At 45.7% G+C, this 24,695-nt stretch overlaps 1 protein-coding gene and 1 long non-coding RNA gene across 4 annotated transcripts in view; one reads left to right on the forward strand and one right to left on the reverse strand.

The window, feature by feature from the left end:
* Nucleotides 1-14,530, forward strand: part of LOC115075845 (carcinoembryonic antigen-related cell adhesion molecule 1-like) — a 78,990-nt gene extending 64,460 nt beyond the window's left edge. The window contains exons 3-8 of one of the 3 annotated variants that reach the window (XM_029576693.1): nt 118-396; nt 488-739; nt 8,228-8,357; nt 9,343-9,398; nt 11,005-11,036; nt 11,325-14,530. In XM_029576693.1, coding sequence (XP_029432553.1) covers nt 118-396; nt 488-739; nt 8,228-8,357; nt 9,343-9,398; nt 11,005-11,036; nt 11,325-11,441 — 866 coding nt within the window. In that variant the 3' untranslated portion in view covers nt 11,442-14,530. The remainder of the gene's footprint in view (nt 1-117; nt 397-487; nt 740-8,227; nt 8,358-9,342; nt 9,399-11,004; nt 11,037-11,324) is intronic. The other 2 variants (XM_029576695.1, XM_029576696.1) reach the window with 2 other exon arrangements.
* The window catches only part of LOC115075847, an 81,987-nt gene that overhangs the window by 2,561 nt on the left and 54,731 nt on the right, over nt 1-24,695 (reverse strand). The window contains exon 3 of the long non-coding RNA XR_003852625.1: nt 10,700-10,739. This is a non-coding gene — a long non-coding RNA (uncharacterized LOC115075847). The remainder of the gene's footprint in view (nt 1-10,699; nt 10,740-24,695) is intronic.

Genomic DNA, 24,695 nt, shown 5'->3' on the forward strand with positions numbered 1-24,695 from the left:
ATCTGAGACAGCTCCTTTTTTTAAGATATATATATATTCCCACCACCAGCCTGTGCACCTCTCTGGCTGAATTATAAAAGAAAAGATATAACAATCTTCCTTCTCCTTTGATTACAGAAATTCTGGGTAAGCCCAGTATCACGGCCAGCCTCTCCCAGCCCGTGGAGCACAGAGACTCTGTAACATTAACATGTGGCACCTCCAGCACTATCCAAACAATCCTGTGGCACAAAGAGAGACAGAGTCTCCCATCTAATGACAGGATGAGCCTGTCCCCAGATAACAGAACTCTAACCATATCCAATGTCTCCATCGCTGACTCAGGAAGCTATCGGTGTGAGGTCATTAACCCTGTTAGTCGCAGCACGAGTGACCCGTACACCCTGACCGTTTACTGTAAGTAACTCCAGACCCATCTCGGCTTTTATTCTGGCTTCGCACTCTCTCACTTTGCTTCAGTCCAACTTTATATTTTCTTTTCTTATAGATGGACCGAAAAATGTGGAAATTAATCCTAAGGGACCCATAACTAAACCTCTGAAATCACAGCTAACATTAGATTGTGTGACTGAGTCTGACCCAGACCCAAATTATACCTGGACTTTCAATGGTACCATAAAAGGCCATGAGAGGAAGTTAGTTCTCACTGACATAAGCTTCCGTGACCAGGGGAACTATACGTGTGAGGCGTATAATCCAGTAACAAATCTGTCTGGCTCAGCCTCTGTCTATGTTACTGGTAAGTTTTGAAACATTTTATGGCCTCTGTTCTCCCCTCACCATCACCCCAGCCCTACTCTGATCTGACTTGTAGCCCCTTAGGGCCTAATGTACTAAAGGGATTCTCCCAACTTGGGTCTGCTTTACTATAACTATTTATTCTGTGTTTATGAGGCCATGTGGGTCTCTGGGGAAAATGCTTAGTATAAGTTCCTTAGCTATAACCTATAGGGAGACAAGCCCAGCCAGAAGTGTAAATTATAGGAAGGCCATCAGTCCGAGGCTCAGGAGTTGGTCAGTAACTAATTGTGGAAGTAGTGATTCAACCCAAGTTGAGGGGTAACACTAGAGATCAATAAGTGAAACTTGGATTGCCAGGAGGATGGGAAAGATGCTGTTTAATCTCTAAAATGACACAGAAACTGCTGGCACCTTATAGACGGACCGATATATTGAGGCCTGAGTTTTGGAGTCCACTTGATCAGATGCATGAGGACTCTTGTCCTGGAAAGCTGATGCCTCATGAAGTCATGCCACCAGCCTCTCTTTCATATTTTGCTGCTACAGATTAACATGTCTATTTGTTTATTTATTTTAAAATATTTCTATTCCACCTATAGTGAATAAACATGCTAAGAGGATTACAATATAAAACAATACATAATAAATACAGTACATAACAATTAAACATCATTAAAACAAATATAAAACATTGCATAATTCATCATATAATAAAATATAATATCAAAAACCAGGAAAAGCTGCTTGAAACAGTAAGGTCTTTAACTGCTTACGAAAAATTCTTAAATCATCAAGAGCCCAAAGAGAATCAGGAATTCCAAATAGAAGGGCCACCAACAAAAGAAGCACAGTGACCTGTCACCGACTCGAGCTGATTTATCAGAAGGAATAACCAGAAGAAATTTTCCTTGGAATCGTAAAGAACGAGTTGGTTGATAAAATTTCAAGAGGGGTAGAAAGGTAATTTGGACCATCCTGTTTCATAATTTAAAAAATCATCCAAGACATTTTAAATTTAATGCGTTGCCTTACTGGAAGCCAACGAAGTTCTCTCGGTATTGGTGTTATATGATCCCAAGGACACCCACCTAGGTCTACCCTTCTGGAAGTTTTTAACAAAGTACAAAGGAGAGAGCAAAGAAAACCTTCGTGCAACAGCAGTGCATCCTTCTGCTGCAGGACGTGGAAACTGACTCCCACCTCTCCTCTCTTTTCTTCAAGAGGTTGCCTCTCCTTCACACACTGTTACAGGTGCAAAGTCTGTTTTCTGCTTTATCTGTATCTTTAACACACCCAAAGAGTGATTTTATAACTCAGTTTACCTGCACAACTTTTACGTGCAGACTTTCCCTCATGTTTTCAAAGCAAAGATGCGCATACAATCGATTAGAAAATGCTTGGATAATTGCCTTTTGGGGGAGGGGCCACCTTCCCAGCCCTGGAGAGCACGGGACTGCTCATGCAGGGTGGGGAGATCTCGGATTCTCCTGCAGGGCCACCAAGAGGGTTTCACGGTCTCCAAAAGCAACAAATACAGTCCAGAAAGTGGCAAAGCTTCAGCAAAAACAAAAAAAGACAAAGTATGGAAGATAGTAATGTCAGGAAAAACACCTTATAGTTCTTCTCCGAGTCTCCAATCATTTAATGCAGACCCAGTTCTCATTCAGCTTAAGTCTCCTTACCCACTGACAGCACTGCACCTTCTCCCACAGGCTTAGCCCAAAGACAGAGTATGGAGTCCTTGAACGTCCCCACCTGGTTTAATGGTTAGAAATACCCGGGTAACCTTTACCACTTTGCAGAAGAGTTCGACTCTTCCACAGACCCAAGACTGGAACCCCAGAATAAGCCACAACTCCTTGCTCTCCTTCTGGTTCCCAGCACAACACCAGTCTACTTTCTGAACTCCTGCGAAGACTCCTCCCAGCACTTCTACATCTCCTCCCCATCCCCTTTGGAGGTCAGGGCCAGATTTAAGAACTTGGTGCCCATAGGCAGGGTTGGAGAGTGGAGGGTGGGAGATCCTGGAGATCAGAAAGTGGGGGACGTTCCCCCTCCCCTCAGCTTCTTTCCAGAGTGCCCCAGCAATGCCTCTTTGAATGGATGGTGGGAACAGGCTCCTTCTTTGGCACAGTTCCACTCCTCTTTAACCTGGGCATTTGACTCCTTCAAAATTTGGCACCCTAGGAGTTACGCCTGTATTTTTATATGCACTGAGCCCTGGACTATTTTCTAACAGTGTTTTATGCATATAAAGTGCTTTTGAAATTAGGCCCATAATAATTAAACATGAAGTAACTAGGACCATTGGCATAAGCAGCATTCCATATTTCTAAGGCCGGTGCTTCCATTAGGTCACCTAGAGCGCCATAATTTCTAGGGCAGCAAGCACCTGCCAGCACGAGGCCCAAAGGAGTGCTTTGCTAGAACCAGAATCGCCAAGTTGCATTGTGAGGGAGCAACTATCACTAGTAGGAGGGAGCAATGTACTGGAGCTGCCATTAATAGGTGAGTTGAGAGAGGAGGGAGCATGACCTAGGGTGCCAAATACTCTTGTACTGGCCCTGCATAATGCTGGAGCAGGACAGGATGGGAGCAGAGCAGGAACACAAAACTAATGGGAGAATCCACAGTGCCAGCAGTGATAAGGAATCATTCTATGATGGGGTCAAGGGTGCCAAGCTGGAGTGCAGCCAGAACCATATGACCATTGGGCCGGATTTTAAAAGGTATGCCTGATTTTATAACATGCGTGCACAGCCACGCGCGTGTTATAAACTCCAGGGTTGGCACTCAAGGGGGTGCGCAATTGTGCAACTTGTGCGTGCCGAGCCACGCAGCCTTCCTCCATTCCCTCCGAGGCCGCTCTGAAATCGGATTGGCCTCGGAGGGAACTTTCCTTCCACCTTCCCCTACCTAACCCGCCCCCCCCCCAACTCTACCTAACCCCCCTTACCTTTATCTTATAAGTTGTGCCTGCCTCTGGGCAGACGTAGGTAGCGCACGCCGGCCGACGGACGGCCCGCGATCCTGGACACAACGGCAAATGGCCACTGTGCCTGGAGGCTCCGGCCCCGCCCCGGACCTCCCCGCCCCCTTTTTCAAGCCCTAGGACATACGCGTGTCCCGTGGCTTGTGCGCGTCGCCGGGCCTGTGCAAAATAGGCTCGGCGCGCGCAGGACCGGTTACGCGCATAAATCCACCTGGATTTACGCGTGTAAGCTTTGAAAATCTGCCCCATTGTGTAAACTCTGATTCCAAAAGTGGAGGCAGCCCAGGCAGGTGCTCATAAACCTTTCAGTATTGAGTTCTCAGATTCTGCAGCCATGGCTAGTGTTTGTGATCTTTTTCACGATGGGTTCTTGATTCCAGGAAGAGTGACTTGATAGCTGGAGGCAGCCATGGTTGCTGTTTGTAGACCTTTCCACATTGCTTTAGGGTTTGGTTCTAGCTTTGAGGGCCCATGTGTCATTTAGACAAATCTATTTATTTAAACCTAATGTTGCTTATGTATATAATTAGTAGGAATAGAAGCTCAGGCTTCAGGTCATACTCTGGGACATTTTGAGACTGTCCTCGGCTACACGATACTGGTGGACCTGCAAACTAATTTTCAAAGGGAATCCTTCTCTCCTCTCCCCCCCCCCCCCCCCCCAACAAGATTTTTTTTTTTTAAATCAGTCCAGCAGTGCACAGCGAGTACTTAGTATCCACATACATTAGCACTTGCTTTGAAGCATACAAATGGACATGCAGAAAGTACACATAGGGCTTTGAAAAGATGCATGTCCTCTTCCAACTTTAACATGCTACTTGTTTGCTACTGGCAAAAGTATTTTTACCCACAGTGAAGGTAAATGGTCCTTTTTTATGTGGATAAAAAGTTCTGAAAATTACCCTGCCTGTACTTTATTTATAGTCATAGTAATGCAGACATATTGTGTACTGTACACTATGGGGGTCATTTTGAAAGAACCTGCAACAGTTACAGTAGCTGGCAAAAACACAGAAGTTACACCAGTTTTCAAAGCAACCTTACACAGGTAAATTTGGTTTGAAAATTATTCCACCAAAACTACCCACACAGTCATACCTGCTAATATGTGTGTAGTAGGTTTTCAGAAAATTTGACATGCATGCCATCTGAAAATGCAAAAGTATGCATGGAAGTGCTAGCCCCTCCCCTTTCCCGCCCCAGAAACACTTCTCAGTTCAAATAAACTTGCGCACATACAGGGTATACGTTACACACGTAATATCACCCACATAACGGGCGGGCGATTCCCTAACAGACCATTTCTGTGGGGCAAACACTGTTATACCCACAAAATACCTTTGAAAATTACTGTCAGGGAAATTTTCAATTTTTTCTTTGGGTAAAACAAATGTATATTTGCATAACAAGCTTGTTTAAAAATTACCTTATTCCTCTTCTCCCCATCCCATGCAGAGAAAATATGGTGAGGTTAGGTCAAGGGAGAGACATATGTACATATTTTACACTCATTGCAAAGTGGGTCAAAAGAAGTCAATGTTTGGTAAGCTGAAAAGCGGCAAAAATATCTGGGAAAGTTTCATCCATAACTTTTCCTGGATCTGGCTAAAGTTATGTGTGTAATTTTATCTGGGGTATAGTAAGGACAGCTATTTTTCTGATCGAACTTAAGCATGTAACTTTAGCTGAAAAGCGCTGAATATGTGTGCTCACTGGCTAAAGTTTAGCCCCGCCCCAGAACACCTCCATTGATGCCCCTTTTTGATGAAATAAATTTTGTTCATATAAAAAGCTGTACACACAAAATTCATGCTTTCAGTGGGGATAAGATTGCAAAACTCATCTTTTATGTGCATACAGTAACTCGATTGTATGTTTCATGCAAATTTACTGTGGATGCCTGACTGGGTTGAGAATCCCTACTCCAAAGCATGATGGTATTTGTAGTCCCAGAGTCTATCCACTGAATTCAGTGCCACAGGTTCTATGATGCATCGGAATGGGGTTGTCAGAAATCTAGGGCTGGCGTAAAATCTCCCTCCTGGAACTCAATAACTTGGTAGTTCTGTAGCTCTGTAAATGTTGAGTAGTAATTAGTGTAATAACTGCATTTCTGCCTTTTCATTGGTAGGGTTGTTGCTTTTTGAGTTCTGAAATTTGCTATATAGATTCCGAATGACTTTTTTGCAGAATTTTGTCTGGTAACGTAGGGAGTTTGTATAACTATTGTGGAGGTGACAACAGAATTTGAATTCTTTTTTCCTATGATGAGAAATAAGGAGAAATATTCTAGTTCAGCACAGCCAACCAACCAGCCAGTCATGTCAAAGATTACCTTCAGCGAATGTGGTATGAATTTCTTTTAATTTTCGTACTTCTTGATTAGTTTTGTAGTCTGTCCCCAAAAATCACAATGACACATTGATTGGACACTGCAATGTGATTTCTGAAACACATCTGTGTTATATGTATGCGTGTATACATACATATTTATAAGATGTCCGGTTATCTGGTTTTACAGGCTTATTCTGGGAGGGTTGTTGGCAGGATCATTATGATGGTTATTTAATTATCAAAATCTTTGGGGGATGGCCTATGATTTTGCAAGTTAATTTGGGGGGGGAAGGGGAACGCAAGGCTGAAGGTTTGCCTTGCATGACTAATAACCGGAGTGATATGTATATTATACAGGAACTTCCGGTATATAAAAACCAAAAATAAATAAATAAATAAATAAATAATACGTTTGCACCAGCCCTGCTTTTATCATTTTATTAGTAATGTTAGGATTTTCATTTATCCTGAGCCACCTGGGAATATGTGAACATAAAAAGTGCCATGTTGCGTCAGATTAACGGTCCATCAGGGCCCGCAACCCGTCCCTGACAGCGGCCAGCGCAGGTCAACCAACATTTTATAGCCAGGTGTGTCCTGAGGAGTGGTGTTGCTTTTCACAAACGCCACAAACCGAGGTGAAAAAGCTAATTCACGCTCAAAACGTGTTCAAACTGCAAGCGGCAGCCTCTTCGCTTTAATCACAACTAGCAGAAAAAAACACTCCCAAAAAATGCTTGAAATCATTACTTCAAGTTCTTTGTGTCAACACGCCATTATTCTTCTATCTCCTTTCATATATGTCATCGTGCAAACCTGTCTTTTTGTAGTATATTCATGTAAACCCCATCTGCATGAAGCCATGTGTCCAATAATTCTCTTCTGAACAATTGCATCCATGATTTTGCCTGGCACTGAAGCCAGGCTCATTAATCTGTAGTTTCCTGGGTCATCCCTGGAGCCCTCTTTAAAAATTGGATCACATTTGCCACCCTCTAGTCCTCAGGGGCTGTGGCTGATTTGAATGAGGGTTACAAATTACCAGTAACATGTCTGCAGTATCATGTTTCAGTGAATGCCATCAGTTCTCGGTGATTTGGACTATTTGGTTTGTCAGCGTGCTCTAGCACCCTCTTCCAGATTCACAGTGATTTGCTTCAGTTTTTTTGTAGGGCAACATTCAGAGGATGGTTCTGGGTGGGTATCTCCCTATCCTCTCCAGTGAAGACTGAAGCCAAGCATTCACTTCTAGGTCTATATTGCGTAAGCCAATAAGCGTCAAAGTTAGGCAGCTAAAGTTACCCAGATACCTATAACCGGATAGTCGGTGGAACTTATCCTCCACTGAATATTCTCATCTAGTGTTAACTGGATAATGTTATCCAGGTAACTTTGCTGCTTACCAGCTTACGCAGTATTGTTTAGAACCAGAGACCTGACTGACCCCTGTGGGATTTCCCCCCTTCCTTTCCGGCCAAACAAATGAAAAACTTGCAGAGTCTAGTCTCCCCCCCAACACACACACACCTAATGTTTCCCAAAATATTTCTGCCCCAGTATCCCCCTCCTCATCCTGCTCCCCCTCCTGATAGCTAAATAAAAGGTTGTGACTCCGAGCCCCAACCTGAACCCCTCAAAACACCCAAGCCGGGAGGCAGTATAGTCTTGCTGTGCCCCAGGCATCCAGTTAACACTGCACCCCTGTGCTGTCCTGCTGCTGGTTTGTTTAGTATTAGTTCTAATATTCACCTGTTAACTGTGCTAGTGACCCTGTGTAATTACCACAGCTGCTTTCTACAAATATAACTGGTAATCAATATTACAATTTAAACAAACGGTCTAGTCATTGTCACGCTAAGTCTGTCTATATTATTCTTAACTTGTGTGTTTTTTGCAGTGTGTCATAGTGATCAATGGGTGTATAATCTGTAATGTGCTCCTAGGCTGAGAATTGGGGATATACCTTGTGTGTTATCTGCCATAAGTCACAGGGCTGAAAGTCGGGGTGCCATCCTGTGCATTACACCATCTGTATCTCACAGGGCCAGGGATTAGGGAATACACCCTGTGTGTTACGTGCAGTGGGAAGAGGATCCGTGATCCAGCCCGTGTGTTTCAGAATCTCCCTCCTCATCCTGTCCTTCTGTTTCTTTTCAGCTTCTGACACTTCTGTGCCATCTGTCCTCACTCCTGGGGCCATTGCTGGGATAGTGATCGGGATCCTGGTCCTGGTGGCACTGATTGCTGCTTCCATCTATCTGTTCCTAATGAAAGGCGGCGGCAAATCGTAAGTACAGGAGTGATTGCATGCATGCAGAAACGGTAATGGTGACGATAGCACTGAGAAGGAGTGTCCCGCGTGCTGCCACCCCACATCAAAACTGTACTGACAGACCCAGTGATGCAGGCACCCCAGTGCTATTTTGAGGGGTCCTTGTTACTGGTTTATAGTTCTCTGATTGTGTCAGACCAGTATGGTACAGGTGTAACATCTCAAAGCTCCTTCTCATCCAGTTACGACCCGACTTTCATCCGATGCTAGAATATTTATTGCTGATTGCATTTCAGTAGTGTGCTTATAAACGGAAGCACAAGGGAATCATGACTTGTCCAGGTCATACAGAGAGTCCATGGCAGGACTGGGATTAGACCTTGGAAGTCCTGGACTCAGCTTCTGCTGCCAGGCTGACTGGGAAGGAAGCCTTCACAGCCCCTGGGGGAGGAGGGATCTTCAGTCATTGCTCGGTGGTAACACCCAGGGGTCGGACTTGGGGGTTCCTGTTTGCAGGATTCCAGAGGGAGCCCTGGTATGTGGTGCCTGCTTGAGGACTGTTACTGCAATGGCTGGATTAGGTTAGTGGGAGGGGCATATAAAAAAGAAAGAAAAATCCTTAGATGATTGCAAAAATAAGAAGATAAAATGAATGGGAATTTAATAATCCCTGCACATACTCAGTGCAAGGGTTTTCATTTATAATTTCATTTTTAACTCTTACTATCCTGCAGAGAATATGTGCAGGGATTATCATGGAAGGCTTATGCTGCCACGGCCCAACAGAAGCTGGTTCTGATTGAGTTGGAAGCCCAAAGGAGCAGGAGACTTCCAAGTAAAAAAAAAACCTGGGGAGTTCAGACTCCCAGTACTTTTGCTGTAACCTCTAGAAATAGAGGGGAGACGTTTCCTCTCCCAGGCACTGCAGTCACAATAGAGTGTACATGCATGCTGCACTATGTGATTATTTATGTACCGATTTCCATATTGATTGATTTAGAAACTCCAATGAAATTGATATGAAGGAGAACACCTCAAATCCCAGAACTGACCATCGTAAGTAACAGAATCTCTCTGCTTCTCTCTCGTACAAGAATCTCTTGCAGTTTCTTTCACTGTCACAGCCTGACTGTACCACAGCTTCATTGTGATGTCATCGGCCAGCTCTGCTGCTACTGGCTGGTATGCAGTTAGAATATGATGCCATTGACCTGGGCGTCAGCTGCCCTGCTACTACTGGTTGTGCACAACCAGCTATGCAAATGAGCTTCTGCTGCCTCTTGATGCACCCCTCCCCTCCTCCCGTAGATCTCTGGCATGCAGTGCATTCCAGGGTAACTGTTCCCTCAACGCTGCCCCACCCCCCTCCACTGCAATCAAATTCCTAAATCTTCCCAGTGGTGTCCAAGAAACTAGCATGTAACTGTATCTAGGAGGAATGGCTCAGTTACTGTCAGTAGGTGACACGGTGATGTCATCAACCCCATCTCCCTTATCATATGTCAGCTGTAAACTGCTGGGCTCAGGCAACAGCTTCATACTTTGGACTAGACGGAACAGATAATAACTTAATTCTCTGAACTTTATTCAGAGCCAAAATATCATTTGCTAGCAGGAGAGGTGCACAGTGTTATTTCTATCAAAAGGAAAAGAGAGACTGTAAGAGGAGTGAATATTCTTCTAACACACCTCTCATGGCACAGCAGGCAGGGTCTGCGTAATAGGAGCCCGTGTTTTCCTTAAATATTTGTCAGGGGATAGCAGAGACTGTGTAACCTCAGTGAGTGTTCCTGTAAGATATTTGTCACGGGATAACAAGGACTGTGTAGGTGGAGCAAGTGTTCCTGTAACATACTGTACCTGTCATGGTATAGCAGGGACTTTGTGGCAGAAGTGAGTGGTGTGCGATGGGACTTTAGGAAGTACCTGCATTCGCCTCTTTGGGCCTGAGAATCTGATATTCATAAAAACGCTGAGCACCTAATTTCAGCCAAATTTAGGGCCCAGGATTTCAAAGTGGAGGTTCCTATATTTATTCCCGCTATTCACTCAGCTGGTGCTGGAAATCAGTGCTGAGAGCATTCCCCCAGCTAGGCCTCTCCCTTGGCCCTCCCTCCCCCCACACACACATTTTGTAAGCACAAAACATTTAGGGGCTCAGACTCGGAGCAGGAACATTTTCAGAGTGCCGTGTCTGGGCACCTAACTCCTCTGTGCCTAGGTTTTTTGAATATATGCTTGTAAGCTTTTATCCCCATAGACAGAAATTGAGAGAGAGGCTTCAGTGAATCCGTCCCTGAGACTGCTCTGGGGATGGAGTGCGAGTGACCGCTCTGCTCCTCTGCCAAGTCCTGTACCTGCAGTCACATCTGCTCAGCATCTCCCTTCTGACAGAGTCTGTGGAAAAAGGAAGGAAAAGGGTTGCTAGAAAAGATTACAAACTTTCGTCCGCAGCTTCTGCTTTCTTGAAAACAGAGGAGCTCGAGCAAAGAGCAGTGGGGTGGGGGGGGGGGGAGGGGGATGCTGATATAGGCCTCGCGCATAAGATAAAAGGCGGCCCGGACTCGTTCTTCAGGGACCCCCTGAGAGCCCGGTTTTACAATCAACACTCAAGAGATTCGGGATTCTGTCTGATGTCGCCTTTCTTTCTCTCCCTCTGCAGGTAATCCATCCCCTGGCAGAAATCCAGCCTCGGTGAGAGATCCAGCCCTGTTCGTTTATTAGCCAGCTCCTGGGGTTCCTCTACCCAGCCACCCCTGCCCAGGAACCCTGGCTCCCTTCCAAGGGTGGGGGTGCAGTGAGACATGACAGAGCCACTGGAGGAGGAAGTAGGGAGAATATGGGAACAGGTGGCCGGGGGAAGGGTTAGATAACGTGAGCTCCACGTTTAAACATGCTCAGAGCATTTGAGCTGGAGTTAGCTGAAGTCTGAGGTTTTAATAGTGCCAGCTGGTCTGTGACAGCCTTTTTTTCTTTTTGCAGCAGACTGGGGAGGAGGTTAATTACAGTGAGGTGAACTTTAAGCCCAACGCACAGAAACCCAGGCAGGCGAAGCCTCAGGACAACAAGACGGAGTACGCAGAGATCAGGAGGACGTGAGGACACCCCAGTGCTGCCTCTTCCATCGGCCTTCCAGTGCGATGATCCCAACACCACAGAGAAAGTATGACTGGAAGGCTAAAAAACTCTGGCTGTGGGTGGCCTTCCCTCTTTCTGGGGATGCACATGCCTGCTCTCTGTGGGAGATGATATCATGGGACAGCCTCATGCCTGGTTCGAGAAGAGAGGCCCTAGCAACAGAGATAAAGCTTAGCTCCTCTCTGATGCTCAGCTGTGTGCAGGAGTCTGGGGAGGGTCTCCAAGAAAGCACTGGAGCGCTCATTCAGCTGTGAGACCCCTCTTTCAGACATGTCTTTGCATGAGCCGCAGCAGGTGGAAGAGTAGCTTATGTGAGGGAGAACTGATTGTGCTTACTTCCCCAAGGGAATGCAGAAGGACAAAGCTTCTCCTGTTACACAGAGAGTGTGCTTAGTAACACATCTGTATCCATCATCTTCCTGAATGCTCTATGCACACATCTTCCCTGTCCTGATTTGCCCCACTCCCCTTGAATCCTGTCTGTTTGTACATATCATACCATTCCCTGAATCCTCTCTCTGTGTATACATCTTTCTCTCAGACACTTGCTGTAGACATCATCCCGTTCACTGAATCCTCTCTCTGTACACAGTGTCCCCTCAGACACTCGCTGTGCACACTATCCCCTTCCCTGAATCCTCTCTGTGACACATCATCCCCTCAGACACTCACTGTACACGTCATCCCGTTGCCTCAATCCTCTTTCTTTGTGTATATCTTCCCCTCAAAAACTCACTGTACATGTCATCCTGTTCCCTGAATCCTTTCTCTGTACACATCATCCCCTCAGACACTCACTGTAGACATCCTCCTGTTCACTGAATCCTCTCTCTGTATACACAATTTCCCCTTACACTCGCTATGCATACCATCCTCTTCCCTGAATCCTTTCTCTGTGTACACCTTGTCCCTTCAGATACTCGCTGTCCATTTCATCCCGTTCCCTGAATCCTTTCTCTGTGTACACATTGTCCCCTCTGACACTCGCTGTTCACATCATCCCGTTCCCTGAATCCTTTCTCTGTGTACACATGATCCCTTCCCTTGCATACTCTATGTGCACATCACTACTCCTCTGAATTCTGTAGGAGAGCAATTTTCAAAATCATTTTCTTGGATGAAAATTGCTCAGTCTGAATAAATGTATAGACTCCAGCATCCGATTCTGGTTCTCTTCACTGCTACATAGCTAACTGGATCGGCTTCCACTTTGCTTTTTAGACTCCAGCATATGCACTTTTAGCCGGATTTAGAGGAAGTGTTCCCGGGAATGGGCATGTAATTTCCCTATGAAAGTTAGGTGCAAAGTTGGTGGTCCCCCAAGTACCTGCAGTCTTTGCACCTGAGTGGGCTATCTGATGATTGCTGTGTGTGTGTGTATGTGTACATCAGCTTTTTGTTATTGGGGTATGGTCTGACATATATCCATGCCTGAGATTCCAGCAGAAGAGCCTTAAGCATGGGTGCTTGGCCCACTGCCAAAGCTGGAGGTGACTGCTGCCACAGTGTACAAAGCCTGAGTGTGCCCCTAGTATTGTAAATTCCCATCACTGCTGCAGGCTGGGAGTAAACACGTGTAACTGGAAACATGTCGGGGCGTGTCCCTGCTGATCCCGCCTGTACTTCGGGCTGGGAACTCATACACGTAACTAGAAACAAGTCCGGGTGTCAAAGCCTCAGGCTGAGTATAGACAAACTTACCCAGCCCCCCAACAATGAAACCAGAACAGCACAAAATAATAATCCTGTGACAAACTGTGTCTGGACCAAGTGCAACACTGTCCAGAAGGAAAATGTATGCTCTTGCTCTCTGGTCTTCACGGAGCTTAAGAAATAAACACAAACTCTGCTGTAAAGTTTATTTTTTTCAGGAAGAAAAATCGTTGCAAAAACCAAATATGGTTTACAGGGAAAATGTGGAGCTCGCAGAACTGGCAAGAGCTTCTGCTACTTCAGCTGAGAAGGGTAACGCTGCCTCCTCATTGGAGAAGCAGTGAAGGGGACATGTTTATCTCACAGTAGCAGAAAGTCAAGCCCCTGGTTCACCCCCCGCCCCAGATTCCATTTACGGTATAATCCTGAACAAGTCCCGACACCTCCTTGTGCTTAGAAAGTAAGCTCTCTACAGTGGGGACTGGTTTGTGCAGTATTGATATTCTTTAATTATTACAGGTAAGAGGTAAAGGGTTACTGTCCCTCACTTCCCCATTCTGCATCTCCTGTACTAAGGCGGATGTTTCTTTTCATTTGCAAAATCCCTCTGGTTGCCAAAGCAGAACCAGTTTCTTCCCTTCCTGGCACTGACTCCCCACAGCCTGGGAGTAATTCCCGCTCCCACTGATGCCTGTAATAATAACTCCTCTTCATCTCTAGCCTTCCCCTACTCTCTCCCGTCTTCTATTCACTTAATCTACTCTCTCCACCCTTTATCCTCTTACCCACTTCACTTTCCTTCCCCCTCCTCTCTCTTGTCTCCTGCCCTCCCCCCCTATCTTCATATCCTCAACTTTCTTCCCTTCTCTCCCCTTTCCTCACTTGCCTCTCAAGTCTCTTCTCTGTCTCCACCTATCCACCCTCAGTTTCCAATTCTCTTCCCTCCTCTCCATTCATGTCTCATGTCCCCTCTCCTCACCTTCCACTCTCTCACTCTGACATTAGATTCAGAGGTTTTGTCTGTTGGATGCTGAATTTTGTGTAGGGAAACGTTTTCACGCTGTATGTATTTAAAATCTAGAAATCTCTTCTGCAAAGGCAATCTTCCTGCATGGACTGGTCTCACCTGTGAACACCCAGGTGCCATGTGCAGTCTTCCTGCTGTCCATGCTTACATGCAGGTATATAGATAGGTAACTACTACACACGCTGTGCTGTACAGAAATCTGTGCTATATGTAAATTCCTGTGTCCATGAGTGTATACACAGTGCTGTACATAAATATGTGATTCGCTGGTGATTTCTCTCTTAAGCTGGATGTGCCTCCCTTATTTTGCAAAGAAATATTTTGTAAATGAGCAGATATATTTTTAATAAAAGGAAAAATGTAAACATTACGTCTTGTCATTAGTGTGTGTTGGTTGTGTGTGGCCCAGGCTCCTGCTGTCACCTGCACAGCCCATGATACTATCCCCTGTGCATCACACTGGCAAAGCCCCCCCCCCCCCCCCCCACCTCCACCCGAATATTTATACATAGACAGAATATCAGAGAGCAGCTTTCCTGCTTCCCTACTCTAGTCTATGAGCACCCAGCCCCAGCCTTACCCGGGCCAGAAACAAACCACACTGGCTTTAATAGCAGACTAAGAAAGAAGTGGATGCCACTTCCTCAGGGTGCTGATCATCTCATGTGCCACAGTCTTAGCTCAAACATTTTCCGCTGTAAGTTACAGCAGTGGAATGAGCAAATATTTGCTTTTTTTTTTTTTTTTTTTTAATAATCAGACAGGCCTGAGTCTCCTGGATCTTCTGGGAGACTACTGGGTTGTCTGTCATTCCTCCCTGTCTCCTGAATTGCCTGCTGGGTCTCCCATGGGTCCCAAATGAGTGCTGGTGTGTGGCTGCCCACCCTCCTCTGTCTCGCTGTGGCTAGCACCAGCATTGCAGGAAGAGCTAAAGAGTAGGTGCACTTAACAGTCCCATAGCCTGCAGAGTGCACTTCTCAATTTAATAAGGAAGTGCACCACAGCGAGATAGGAGGACAGCTTTCTCCGCATGGCATGGGCCACTGCCTCTGCCAGGGTTGCCAGCTGTCAGTAAATTTCTAAAAATGACATGGGTAGATGTTAAGGCTACTACCTGCCACTCTGTGCAGTTACCTCCATGTGTTCTGTTAAGGGTTACTTCTGCTTCATGCAGGTTACCCCCAAGCATTCTGTTAAGGGTGGTATCTGTCTGACACTCCGTGCAGGTTACCCCCATGCAGAAATGTTATACCATCCATTTTATAAGCTTTTAGGGATCCACAGTGTTTGTCCCATGCCTTTCTGAATTCATTAACCGTTCTCATGCTCACCACTTCTTCTGGGAGGGCATTCCAGGCCTCCACCACCCTCTCCGTGAAGAAATATTTGCTGATATTGGTTCTGGGTCATCCCCATGGTGTTTCATTTCACAACACCTAGTTCTATTGTTTCCTTTCCAGCAGAAAAGGTTTGAAGTTTGTGCATTAATACTTGTCAGGTATCCAAAAGTCTGTATCCTATCTCCCCTGCACCTCCTGTCCTCCAGGGTATACATATTTAGATCCTTTAGCCTCTCCTTGTAGGTCTTCAGAAACAGACCCCACACCATTGTGGTCACCTTCTTCTAGACCATCATCATCCTGTCTCTATCTTTTTTGAAATACGGTCTCCAGAACTGAACACAGTATTCCAGGTGAGGCCTCACCAAGGATCTGGACAAGGGGAATATCACTTCCTTTTTCTTATTGGTTATTCCTCTCTCTGTGCTGCCCAGCATTCTTCTGGCTTTAGCTATCGCCTTATCAGATTGCTTTGCCATCTTCAGATCACCAGACCTCTCCTAGTCCGTGCACCTTAAGTCTGTCACCCCCCCCCCATCACATATTGCTCTTTTGGATTACCGCACCTCAGGTGCAAGACTGCACTTCTTGACATAGAATTGCAGCTGCCACATCTTTGACCACTCTTCAAGTTTTCTTAAATCACTTTTCATTCTCTCTACTCCTACATGTTTGTCTACTCTGTTGTAGTTCTTGGTATCATCCACAAAATTGCAAACTTTTCCTTCTAACTCCTCCACAATGTCGCTCATGAAGATACTGAACAGTAGAGATGTGAATCGTGTGATTGATCGTCTTAACGATTGATTTCGGCTGGGGGGGGGAGGGAATCGGATCGTCGCGGTTTTGTTTTTTTAAATATCGTGTAAATCGGGGGAGGGCGGGAAAACCAGCACACTAAAACATCCCTAAAACCCACCCCGACCCTTTAAAATAAATCCCCCACACTCCCGAACCCCCCCAAAATGCCTTAAATTACCTGGGGTCCAGAGGGGGGGTCCCGGTGTGATCTTTTACTCTCGGGCCTCCGGTGCGTTGTAGAAATGGCGCCGGCGCTACCTTTGCCCTGTCATATGACAGGGCAAAGGTAGAGCCGGCGCCATTTTGTTTTTTGTCCCCCGATGTCAGGAGCGTAGGAGATCGCTCCCGGACCCCTGCTGGACCCCCAGGGACTTTTGGCCAGCTTGGGGGGGCCTCCTGACCCCCACAAGACTTGCCAAAAGTCCAGCAGGGGTCCGGGAGCGACCTCCTGCCCTCGAATCGTTTTGCCGTACAAAATGGCGCCAGCCATGTGGCCGGCGCCATTTTGTACGGCAAAACGACGTCAGGAGCGTAGGAGATCACTCCCGGACCCCCGCTGGACCCCCAGGGACTTTTGGCCAGCTTGGGGGGGCCTCCTGACCCCCACAAGACTTGCCAAAAGTCCAGCGGGGGTCCGGGAGCGACCTCCTGCCCTCGAATCGTTTTGCAGTACAAAATGGCACCGGCGCCATTTTGTTTTTTGTCCCCCGACGTCAGGAGCATAGGAGATCGCTCCTGGACCCCCGCTGGACTTTTGGCAAGTCTTGTGGAGGTCAGGAGGCCCCCCCAAGCTGGCCAAAAGTCCCTGGAGGTCCAGCGGGGGTCCGGGAGCGATCTCCTACGCTCCTGATGTCGGGGGACAAAAAACAAAGTAGCGCCGGCGCCATTTCTACAACACACCGGAGGCCCGAGAGTAAAAGATCACACCAGGACCCCCCCCCCCCACTGGACCCCAGGTAATTTAAGGCATTTTGGGGGGGGTTCGGGAGGGTGGGGGATTTATTTTAAAGGGTCGGGGTGGGTTTTAGGGTTGTTTTAGTGTGCCGGTTTTCCCGCCCTCCCCCTTCCCCCGATTTACGATTTTTGACGATAAATCGGGGGAATTCCTATTAAATATCGCCTCTAACATTTTTTGACGATTTAAAATATATCGGACGATATTTTAAATCGTCAAAAAACGATTCACATCCCTACTGAACAGAACTGGTCCCACTGTTACACTCCACTTAACATTATTCTTTCATCAGAACAGGTTCCATTTACTATTACACATTGTTTCCTGTCAGTTAAACAGTTAGTAATCCACTCCATCACCTTGGTGCCCACACCCAAGCTTCTAATTTTATTCAAGAGCCTCCTATGCGGGACCATATCAAAAGCTTTGCAAACCACATCGAGTGCTCCTCCTTGATCCAGTTCTTTTGTCACCCAATCAAAAAAAGTCATCAAATTTGTCTGGCAGTTCCTTCCCGTGGTAAATCCATGCTGCCTTGGGTCCAGCCACCAACCAGATTGTAAATAGTTCACTATTCTTTCCTTCAGCAGAGTCTCCATTAATTTTTCCACCCCTGAGGTGAGGCTAACCGGCCTGTAGTTTCCGGCCTCCTCTCTGCTACCACTCTTGTGAAGTGGGACCAAAACCGCTCTTCTCCAATCTTGCAGCACCACTCCTGTTTCAAGGGATCTATCGAATAGGTCCTTCAGTGGATCCGCCAGCACATCTTTGAGCTCCCTCAGTATCCTGGGATATACCTCATCCGGCCCTAAGGCTTTGTCCACTGTCAGATTTCCTGGCTCTTCCCATACATTCTCTTCTGTAAATGGGATTGCAACTACTCCACCCTCATTCATGGCCTTATCAACCAGCAATGGTCCTTCTCCAGGTCTTCTTTAGTGAACACCTAACTGAAGTATTTGTTTAATATTTCTGCTATTTCTTTATCTTTCTCCACACATTGCTCCTTGTCACCTTTTAATTTCACTATACCGCTACGGGTCTCCCTTCTTTCTCTGATATATCTGAAAAATGTTTTGTCACCTCGATTTACCTCTTTGGCAATCCTTTCTTCTGCTTGACCTTTTGCTTTTCTGATTTCTTTCTTCATCGCCCTCTGTTTCACCAAGTATTCTTCCCTGTGTTCCTCTTTTTTGGGATTCTTTATACTTCTTGAACACTGTTCTTTTTGCCTTTATTTTTTCAGCCATCTCTGAGAACCAGATAGGTTTCTTTTTCCTCTTACTTCTGTTTACTTTTCTAACATATAAATTTGTTGCCTTTGTAATAGATTCTTTTAATTTGGCCCACTGTTGTTCCACCTCACCAATTTTCTCCCAGTCTTCCCGTTCTTCCTCCAGGAACATACCCATTTCAATTAAGTCCGTATTTCTGAAATTCAAAATTCGAGTCTTCGTGCAACTTCTCTGTATGTTAATTGCAATATCAAACCTTACCATCTGATGATCACTGGTGCTCAGAATGACACCTACTAGTAGGGATGTGAATCGTTTTTGAACGATTAAAATTATCGTCAGATAATTTTAAAACTGTCCAAAATCGTTTGAGTGCACAATATAATACAAATGCCCCCGATTTATCGTCAGGGGCATTTGTATTGTATCGTTAAATAGGACACGGGAAAACGGTCGGTTGCCCGTATGACATAGTGAGGGCAAAGGTAGCGCTGGTGCCATTTTGAAGATTGGCAATACGGCCCGCGTGCAGGAGGTCGCTCCCGGACCCCCGCTGGACTTTTGGCAAGTCTTGTGTGGGTCAGGAGGCCCCCCCAAGCTGGCCAAAAGTCCCTGGGGGTCCAGCGGGGGTCCGGGGGCGATCTCCTGCACGTGTGACATCGGGAGCCAGGAACCAAAATGGCGCCGGCGCTACCTTTTGCCCTGTCACATAAGGGCAAAGGGCCACCGGTGCCATTTCTCAACGCAGCCGTGGCCAGAGAGAGAGGGAGATCGTGCCGGGAGCCCCCCACTGGACCCCAGGTAATTTAAAACATTTTGGGGGGGTTCGGGAGGGTGGGGGATTTGTTTTAAAGGTTCGGGATGGGTTTTAGGGTTTTTTTGGTGTGCCGGTTTTCCCGCCCTCCCCCGATTTACGATTTTTAACGATTTTTTAAAAATAAAAAACACGACGATCAGATTTCCCTCCCCCCCAGCCAAAATCGATCGTTAAGACGATCAATCACACGATTCACACCCCTACCTACTAGGACATTTGAGACATTATCTCCATTTGTGAAAAACAGGTCCAAGTATCACATCCTCCCTCTTGGGTTTCATTATGATTTGTTTGAACAGAGCCCCTTAAAGAGCATCCACTATCTCTCTACTTCTTGTAGATTCCACAGAAGGGATACTCCAATCCACATCTGGCAGATTAAAATCTCCAATGAGCAACATTTATTTATTCAAAAATGTTTATATACCACTTTTACAATATAAAATTAATCAAAACGGTTTACATATAAGAACATACATAATAGTAACAAAGTGGTTTTAAAAACTAAATTACATTTCACCCTTCTTTTTCACATTTTGGATGTCTTCAACCAGATCTCTGTCCAACTCTTCTGTCTGAATCGGAGGCCTGTAAATCACGCCGATGTGAATGGAAGCGCAACCTCACAAAAACTTAGATTGTAAGCCCTTTGGGGGATAGAGAAATACCCACAGTACCTGAATGTAAACCGATGTGATATCTCAATTGAGATGAATGTCGGTATATAAAAATAATAAATAAATAAATAAATAAATTTTAGGACTGCCTGAAATGCTTTTTTCCTACCCCCTGTCCCTTGCATTTCAGTTGCTTGGATATTGTTTTTGACATAAAAGCTACTCCTCCCCCTTCTCCTGTCCTCTCTGTTCTTAAGTTATAGCCTGAGATGTACATATCCCAGTCATGAGACTCTGTGAACCATGTATCCGTAACAGCAACGCTATCCAAGTCTGCTTCGCCATTAGAGCCTGCAGTTTGAGATTTTATTGCCCAAACTATGAGCATTTGTGTTCACAGCTTTCCAGCTTCTCTCTCTCAACTTGCTGCTTTTCTTGGACATCTTTTCTGCCCTATTCAGCTGATTTTTGTTAATTTCTTCACCCACTTCTTGGAGATTTTGGTGGTGACATTCTGATTTCCTTCTGCCACTCCCGTCCTCTAATTTAAATGCCTTATGGCATTGTTTATACTATTTATTTTCTACTTTCTTAGCCTATCATTCCAGCAGTCTATGCTTCCAAGTTTATTACCCTTGTTGAATGTAACTTTGTTCTGCCTGTTCTTACTATTGTTTCTTGTTACAGTCCCCCAGTTCGATGTAAACCGATCTGATATGGTCTTTCTACCATGAAGGTCGGTATAGAAAAGTGTTAAATAAATAAATAAGGATTCTTTTTCCTGTATCAGACAGTTGTAAGCCATCTTTAACATAGAGGCTTTTACTATTCTATACATGGCCCCAGCCCCCAATATATCCAAAATGTTCTTCCTTACACCAGGTTTTGAGCCATGCATTGAAATTATTTATATGGCTTAGCCACTCCTTCCCCTTTCCATGAATAAGAAACACTTCTGAATGGGCAATAGCCTTCACCGTGTGCCTAATCTGCTCCCCTAGGGTCCGGAGATCTCTCTGAACTGCTTGGATGCTGTTTCTAGCAAGGTCATTGGTTCCCAGATGGATGATAATGTCAACTTGAGAATTCTTACATTCTTCATTGATTACATTGACTATTTGATTTGCATTTTTACCAGCTGAGAATCCCAGAAGCCATTTAACTGTAGTGCTTCCCTCTAAAGGAATTCCCAGATTAGTGCCTCTGATGACAGTCTCCCAGCACAATGAGCTTTTCTTATGGTTTTTTTGTTGTATTATGGAATTTCTGTGCACACTGGGTTTCTTCTTTCCTTTCAGATATCACTTCATGGAGCATCTTCATTTTCCAATACAGAAAAGACATTTTGTATTTGTGTCACTTGAGAGAGTGGGTGTCTCTGCATCACAAGTCTTATCCTACCAGAGCCCACAGTAATCCATTTATTCTTGGGGTTCTGGATGCTCTGTACAAGTGGAGGAGGGCATCTGGGCTGCACAATTGTGAAGAATGGGTGTCTTTGGGTCATAGGTCTTATTCTATCTGAACCCATTATAAACCACTTGTTTCTGGGATTCTGAATCTTCCGTGGTAGTGGGGGAAAGACTCCTGAATGCTGTAATTCCAGCTATGCACAAAATGGCAACAATAAAATGTGTATCAGTAAAAACAAAGTGAGATTGTTAGTAAAATTCTGGAAGACTGTCAGTAAAGATTTGGCAATCTTGGCTGCTGCCATCTTTAATGCCCATGCCAAGGAGAGGAGAGAGGGAGCACTAACAAGAGGAGGAGGAGGAGGACAGAGAGAGAAAGTGAGACAGAGTACTGGGAGCAGATATAGGGAGGTGAGAATGTTGGGAAGGGGTAAGATTGGGGCTACAAGAGGTGGAAGACAAAGTATGATGTAGAGATGGAGGAAAAAGACCAGGAGAGAGGATTGAGAGGTGAAAGAGATGAATAAAGAGGGAAGGGATGGAAGGAAAAGAGGCAGAGAAGAGAAAAAGATGGTAGACAGTAACATGAAGTGTGGGGACCCCCACATGTGGCTGTAATATTGGGGAGAGCTACAAGGAGCGTGGGTCTCTCATGTGGCTGTAATTCTGAGGATGGTGGGACCCTCACCTACCAGGGAACATTGTAAGGAGTGCAGGACCTTGACATATGGCTCTAAGATTCAGGAACACTGCGGAACATGACTCAATAGGGCAGGTATATAGCAGTTTACCAAGTTTGTGTCATGTTTCCTGCTAGCAAGGACTCCTACTATAACCTTCATCCAAAGTCACTAAACAACCAGGAATGCAGGGGAGGGAAGAAAAACATTTGTTTCTTGAAATGACTTCTATTTACTGCTATACACTTTCTCCTTTCTTCCCTTGCTGTGCGGTTCTGAGGAGTAAAGAAACTGCATGATATTTAAAATATGCGTGTGTCATCTAATCTGAAATTGCTTCTCATAAGATATATATACACAAGAGACAGCTCATTTGGGGAGGGGAAGCAGGGACCGAGAAAACGTCTGTCAGCAATTGTGGCTGGGATCCTAGAGAAGCTGGAACTTAGAGGAGCAAAGAGAAGGAGAAAGGAGGCTGATATGTTCTTTGAGGAAGTGGAAAACATGAGCCCTGCTTTGCGGACTGGAAAAGGAGGTGGGAGCAGAGGCCTTTAGGACATGCTGAAGATGAAGGACTGGGGATTGGGAGTATGCCATAGAAAGTTCCAGTAACACGCCATTAAATGGAAATATCAGTAAGGGTCTTACAGAAGAAGGGAAACAGCAGCGGACATGACTGTGAGCACAAAACACGGTAACTAAAAAATAGAAGATGTGTCATGCTAGGTCAGACCAGAGGTACATCAAACACTGCATCCTGTCTCTGATGGTGGCCAATCTAGGTCACAGAGCCATAAACGAGACTATGGCTAATGTTGCGATGGCCATAGGTGCTGCTGCCCTAAGGGCGCCATAATGATGAGTCAACCCATGGGCCCTGGAATTGTCAGGATGAGTGGGGAGGACAGAGGAGCACATGCCCCTGGCATCACACCTTTATGGACATCATCAGGCTGTTGCCCTGCCCCCCACCCAACTCTAATGTGAGGCTAAAAACAAACACTCTTGTCAATGTGCCACTCTCCTGATCCAGCTCACATGGGGCAGAAGAATCGGCAGCTGCTGCCAGGGCCATAAATTCAAGTTAGCTGCTAGTGCTGTCCCCTCCCTATGGCCCAGCAGAAGCTGGAAGAAGAGTGGAGTTTGAACCATATGGGAGGGAGGAAAAAGTGCTAAGTCAAAGATACCATTTGAAACTCCCTAGAACATCTACATTACTCAAATATTGATTTTATTTATGAAATTGTAACCGAACTTTATTGGCACCTATTAGAATGTACGATAGCCTACATTTACTTACCTTAGTCTATGTGCCTATTTGTAAACCGTTGTGATGGTATATAACTTAGCGACGGCATAGAAAAGTTTTTAAATAAATAAAAAATAAACATCTAAGATCTACATAGTTCAAACTACTTCTTAGACTGTGACTCGTGTGAGGAAGGGAAAAGTGACAGCTCTGCTCTTCTTCCAACTTGGTCTGGGCCATGGGCAGATAGGGATGGAGGGAGGGGAGCTGCACCAGGTCATTTGAGGGAGAGCAATGGCTGGAGGTTGGGAGGGGGAAGAATGGGAACTGGGCTTGTGGAAGGGAAAAAGCAGCACCTGGGGCATTTTGGGGTATAGTAGGTACTAGAAGTTAGGTGGGGGAAGAAAAGAACCTGGGTATTTGGGTTGGGAAGCATGAAGACTGGGAGGTTAGCAGTGGGAGGGAATGGACAAGGAGTAGGAGTCTGGGGGTGGATGTGGAATGCATAGATTGGGAGGGGGTGGGTTTGTGAGAAGAGCAGCAACTAGGGTTGTGGGGTGAGTGGAGACTGGAAGATTGGAAGTGGAAATAGACATGGTTGGGTGGTATAACTTTATAATTTCGAGGAGGAAAGTGGGATCTGAAATTGGGTAGGAGGGGATTTGTGTGCACTGGAAGACTGGGGTGGATATGTAGGGAGAAAAGCAATTGGGAGGTCCATGGTGGCTGGAGGATTGGGTGAATGGAGACTTGGGTGAGTTGGAATTGGTGAAACTTGGGAGTGAGTTTGAATTTTGTGAGGCTGGGATTCTGAGTGAATGTGTGTGTGACAGGGAGCAGGTAGTGTGAGTAGGGGATATGATATGCAGCTAGGGGGATAAAAAATGGTGGCATAAGCAGATGCACTTTTCCTTCTGCTCCGATAAACCTGCTTTCCTGTTTTGATTTTCTTGGCTCAATATGCTGCATAAGAGGAAAGGTAAAGTAAGCATTTTTCCTTCTGAATCCCCATTCCCTTCGGACTAGTGTTTCATTACTGAATTCGCTGTCTCTACCCCTGATTTGCAGGCAAGCCCAGTTGGCAAAACAGAGAGAGGAGCTGTTATCGCCTAGGGAGATTTCACTTTTCCTGCCGGAATTTAAAACTCCGCTGATTGCTTCCTCCCAGCGTGGCGTCAATATCACTGGAGTGCTTGATGAATTCTCTGCGCAGCTCCACACAGAGGGATAAGTCAGCATCTCGCTGGGTAGAGGGCCTTCTTGCTCTGAACTCCTGCGTGAAGAACAACCCGCGGAGGAAGGTGCTGTTGGCGACGTTCTTCCCCTGGATTCTCCGGTGTGGAATATGCCTGAGACTGGACCCATCACACTAGGTGAGTGTTTTGCTTCTCAGCCCTCTTCAGCGATTATCAAACCAGCAGTAGTTACC

This window comes from Rhinatrema bivittatum, chromosome 14 (assembly GCF_901001135.1).
Source record: "Rhinatrema bivittatum chromosome 14, aRhiBiv1.1, whole genome shotgun sequence".
NCBI classification, from domain to species: Eukaryota; Metazoa; Chordata; class Amphibia; order Gymnophiona; family Rhinatrematidae; genus Rhinatrema; species Rhinatrema bivittatum.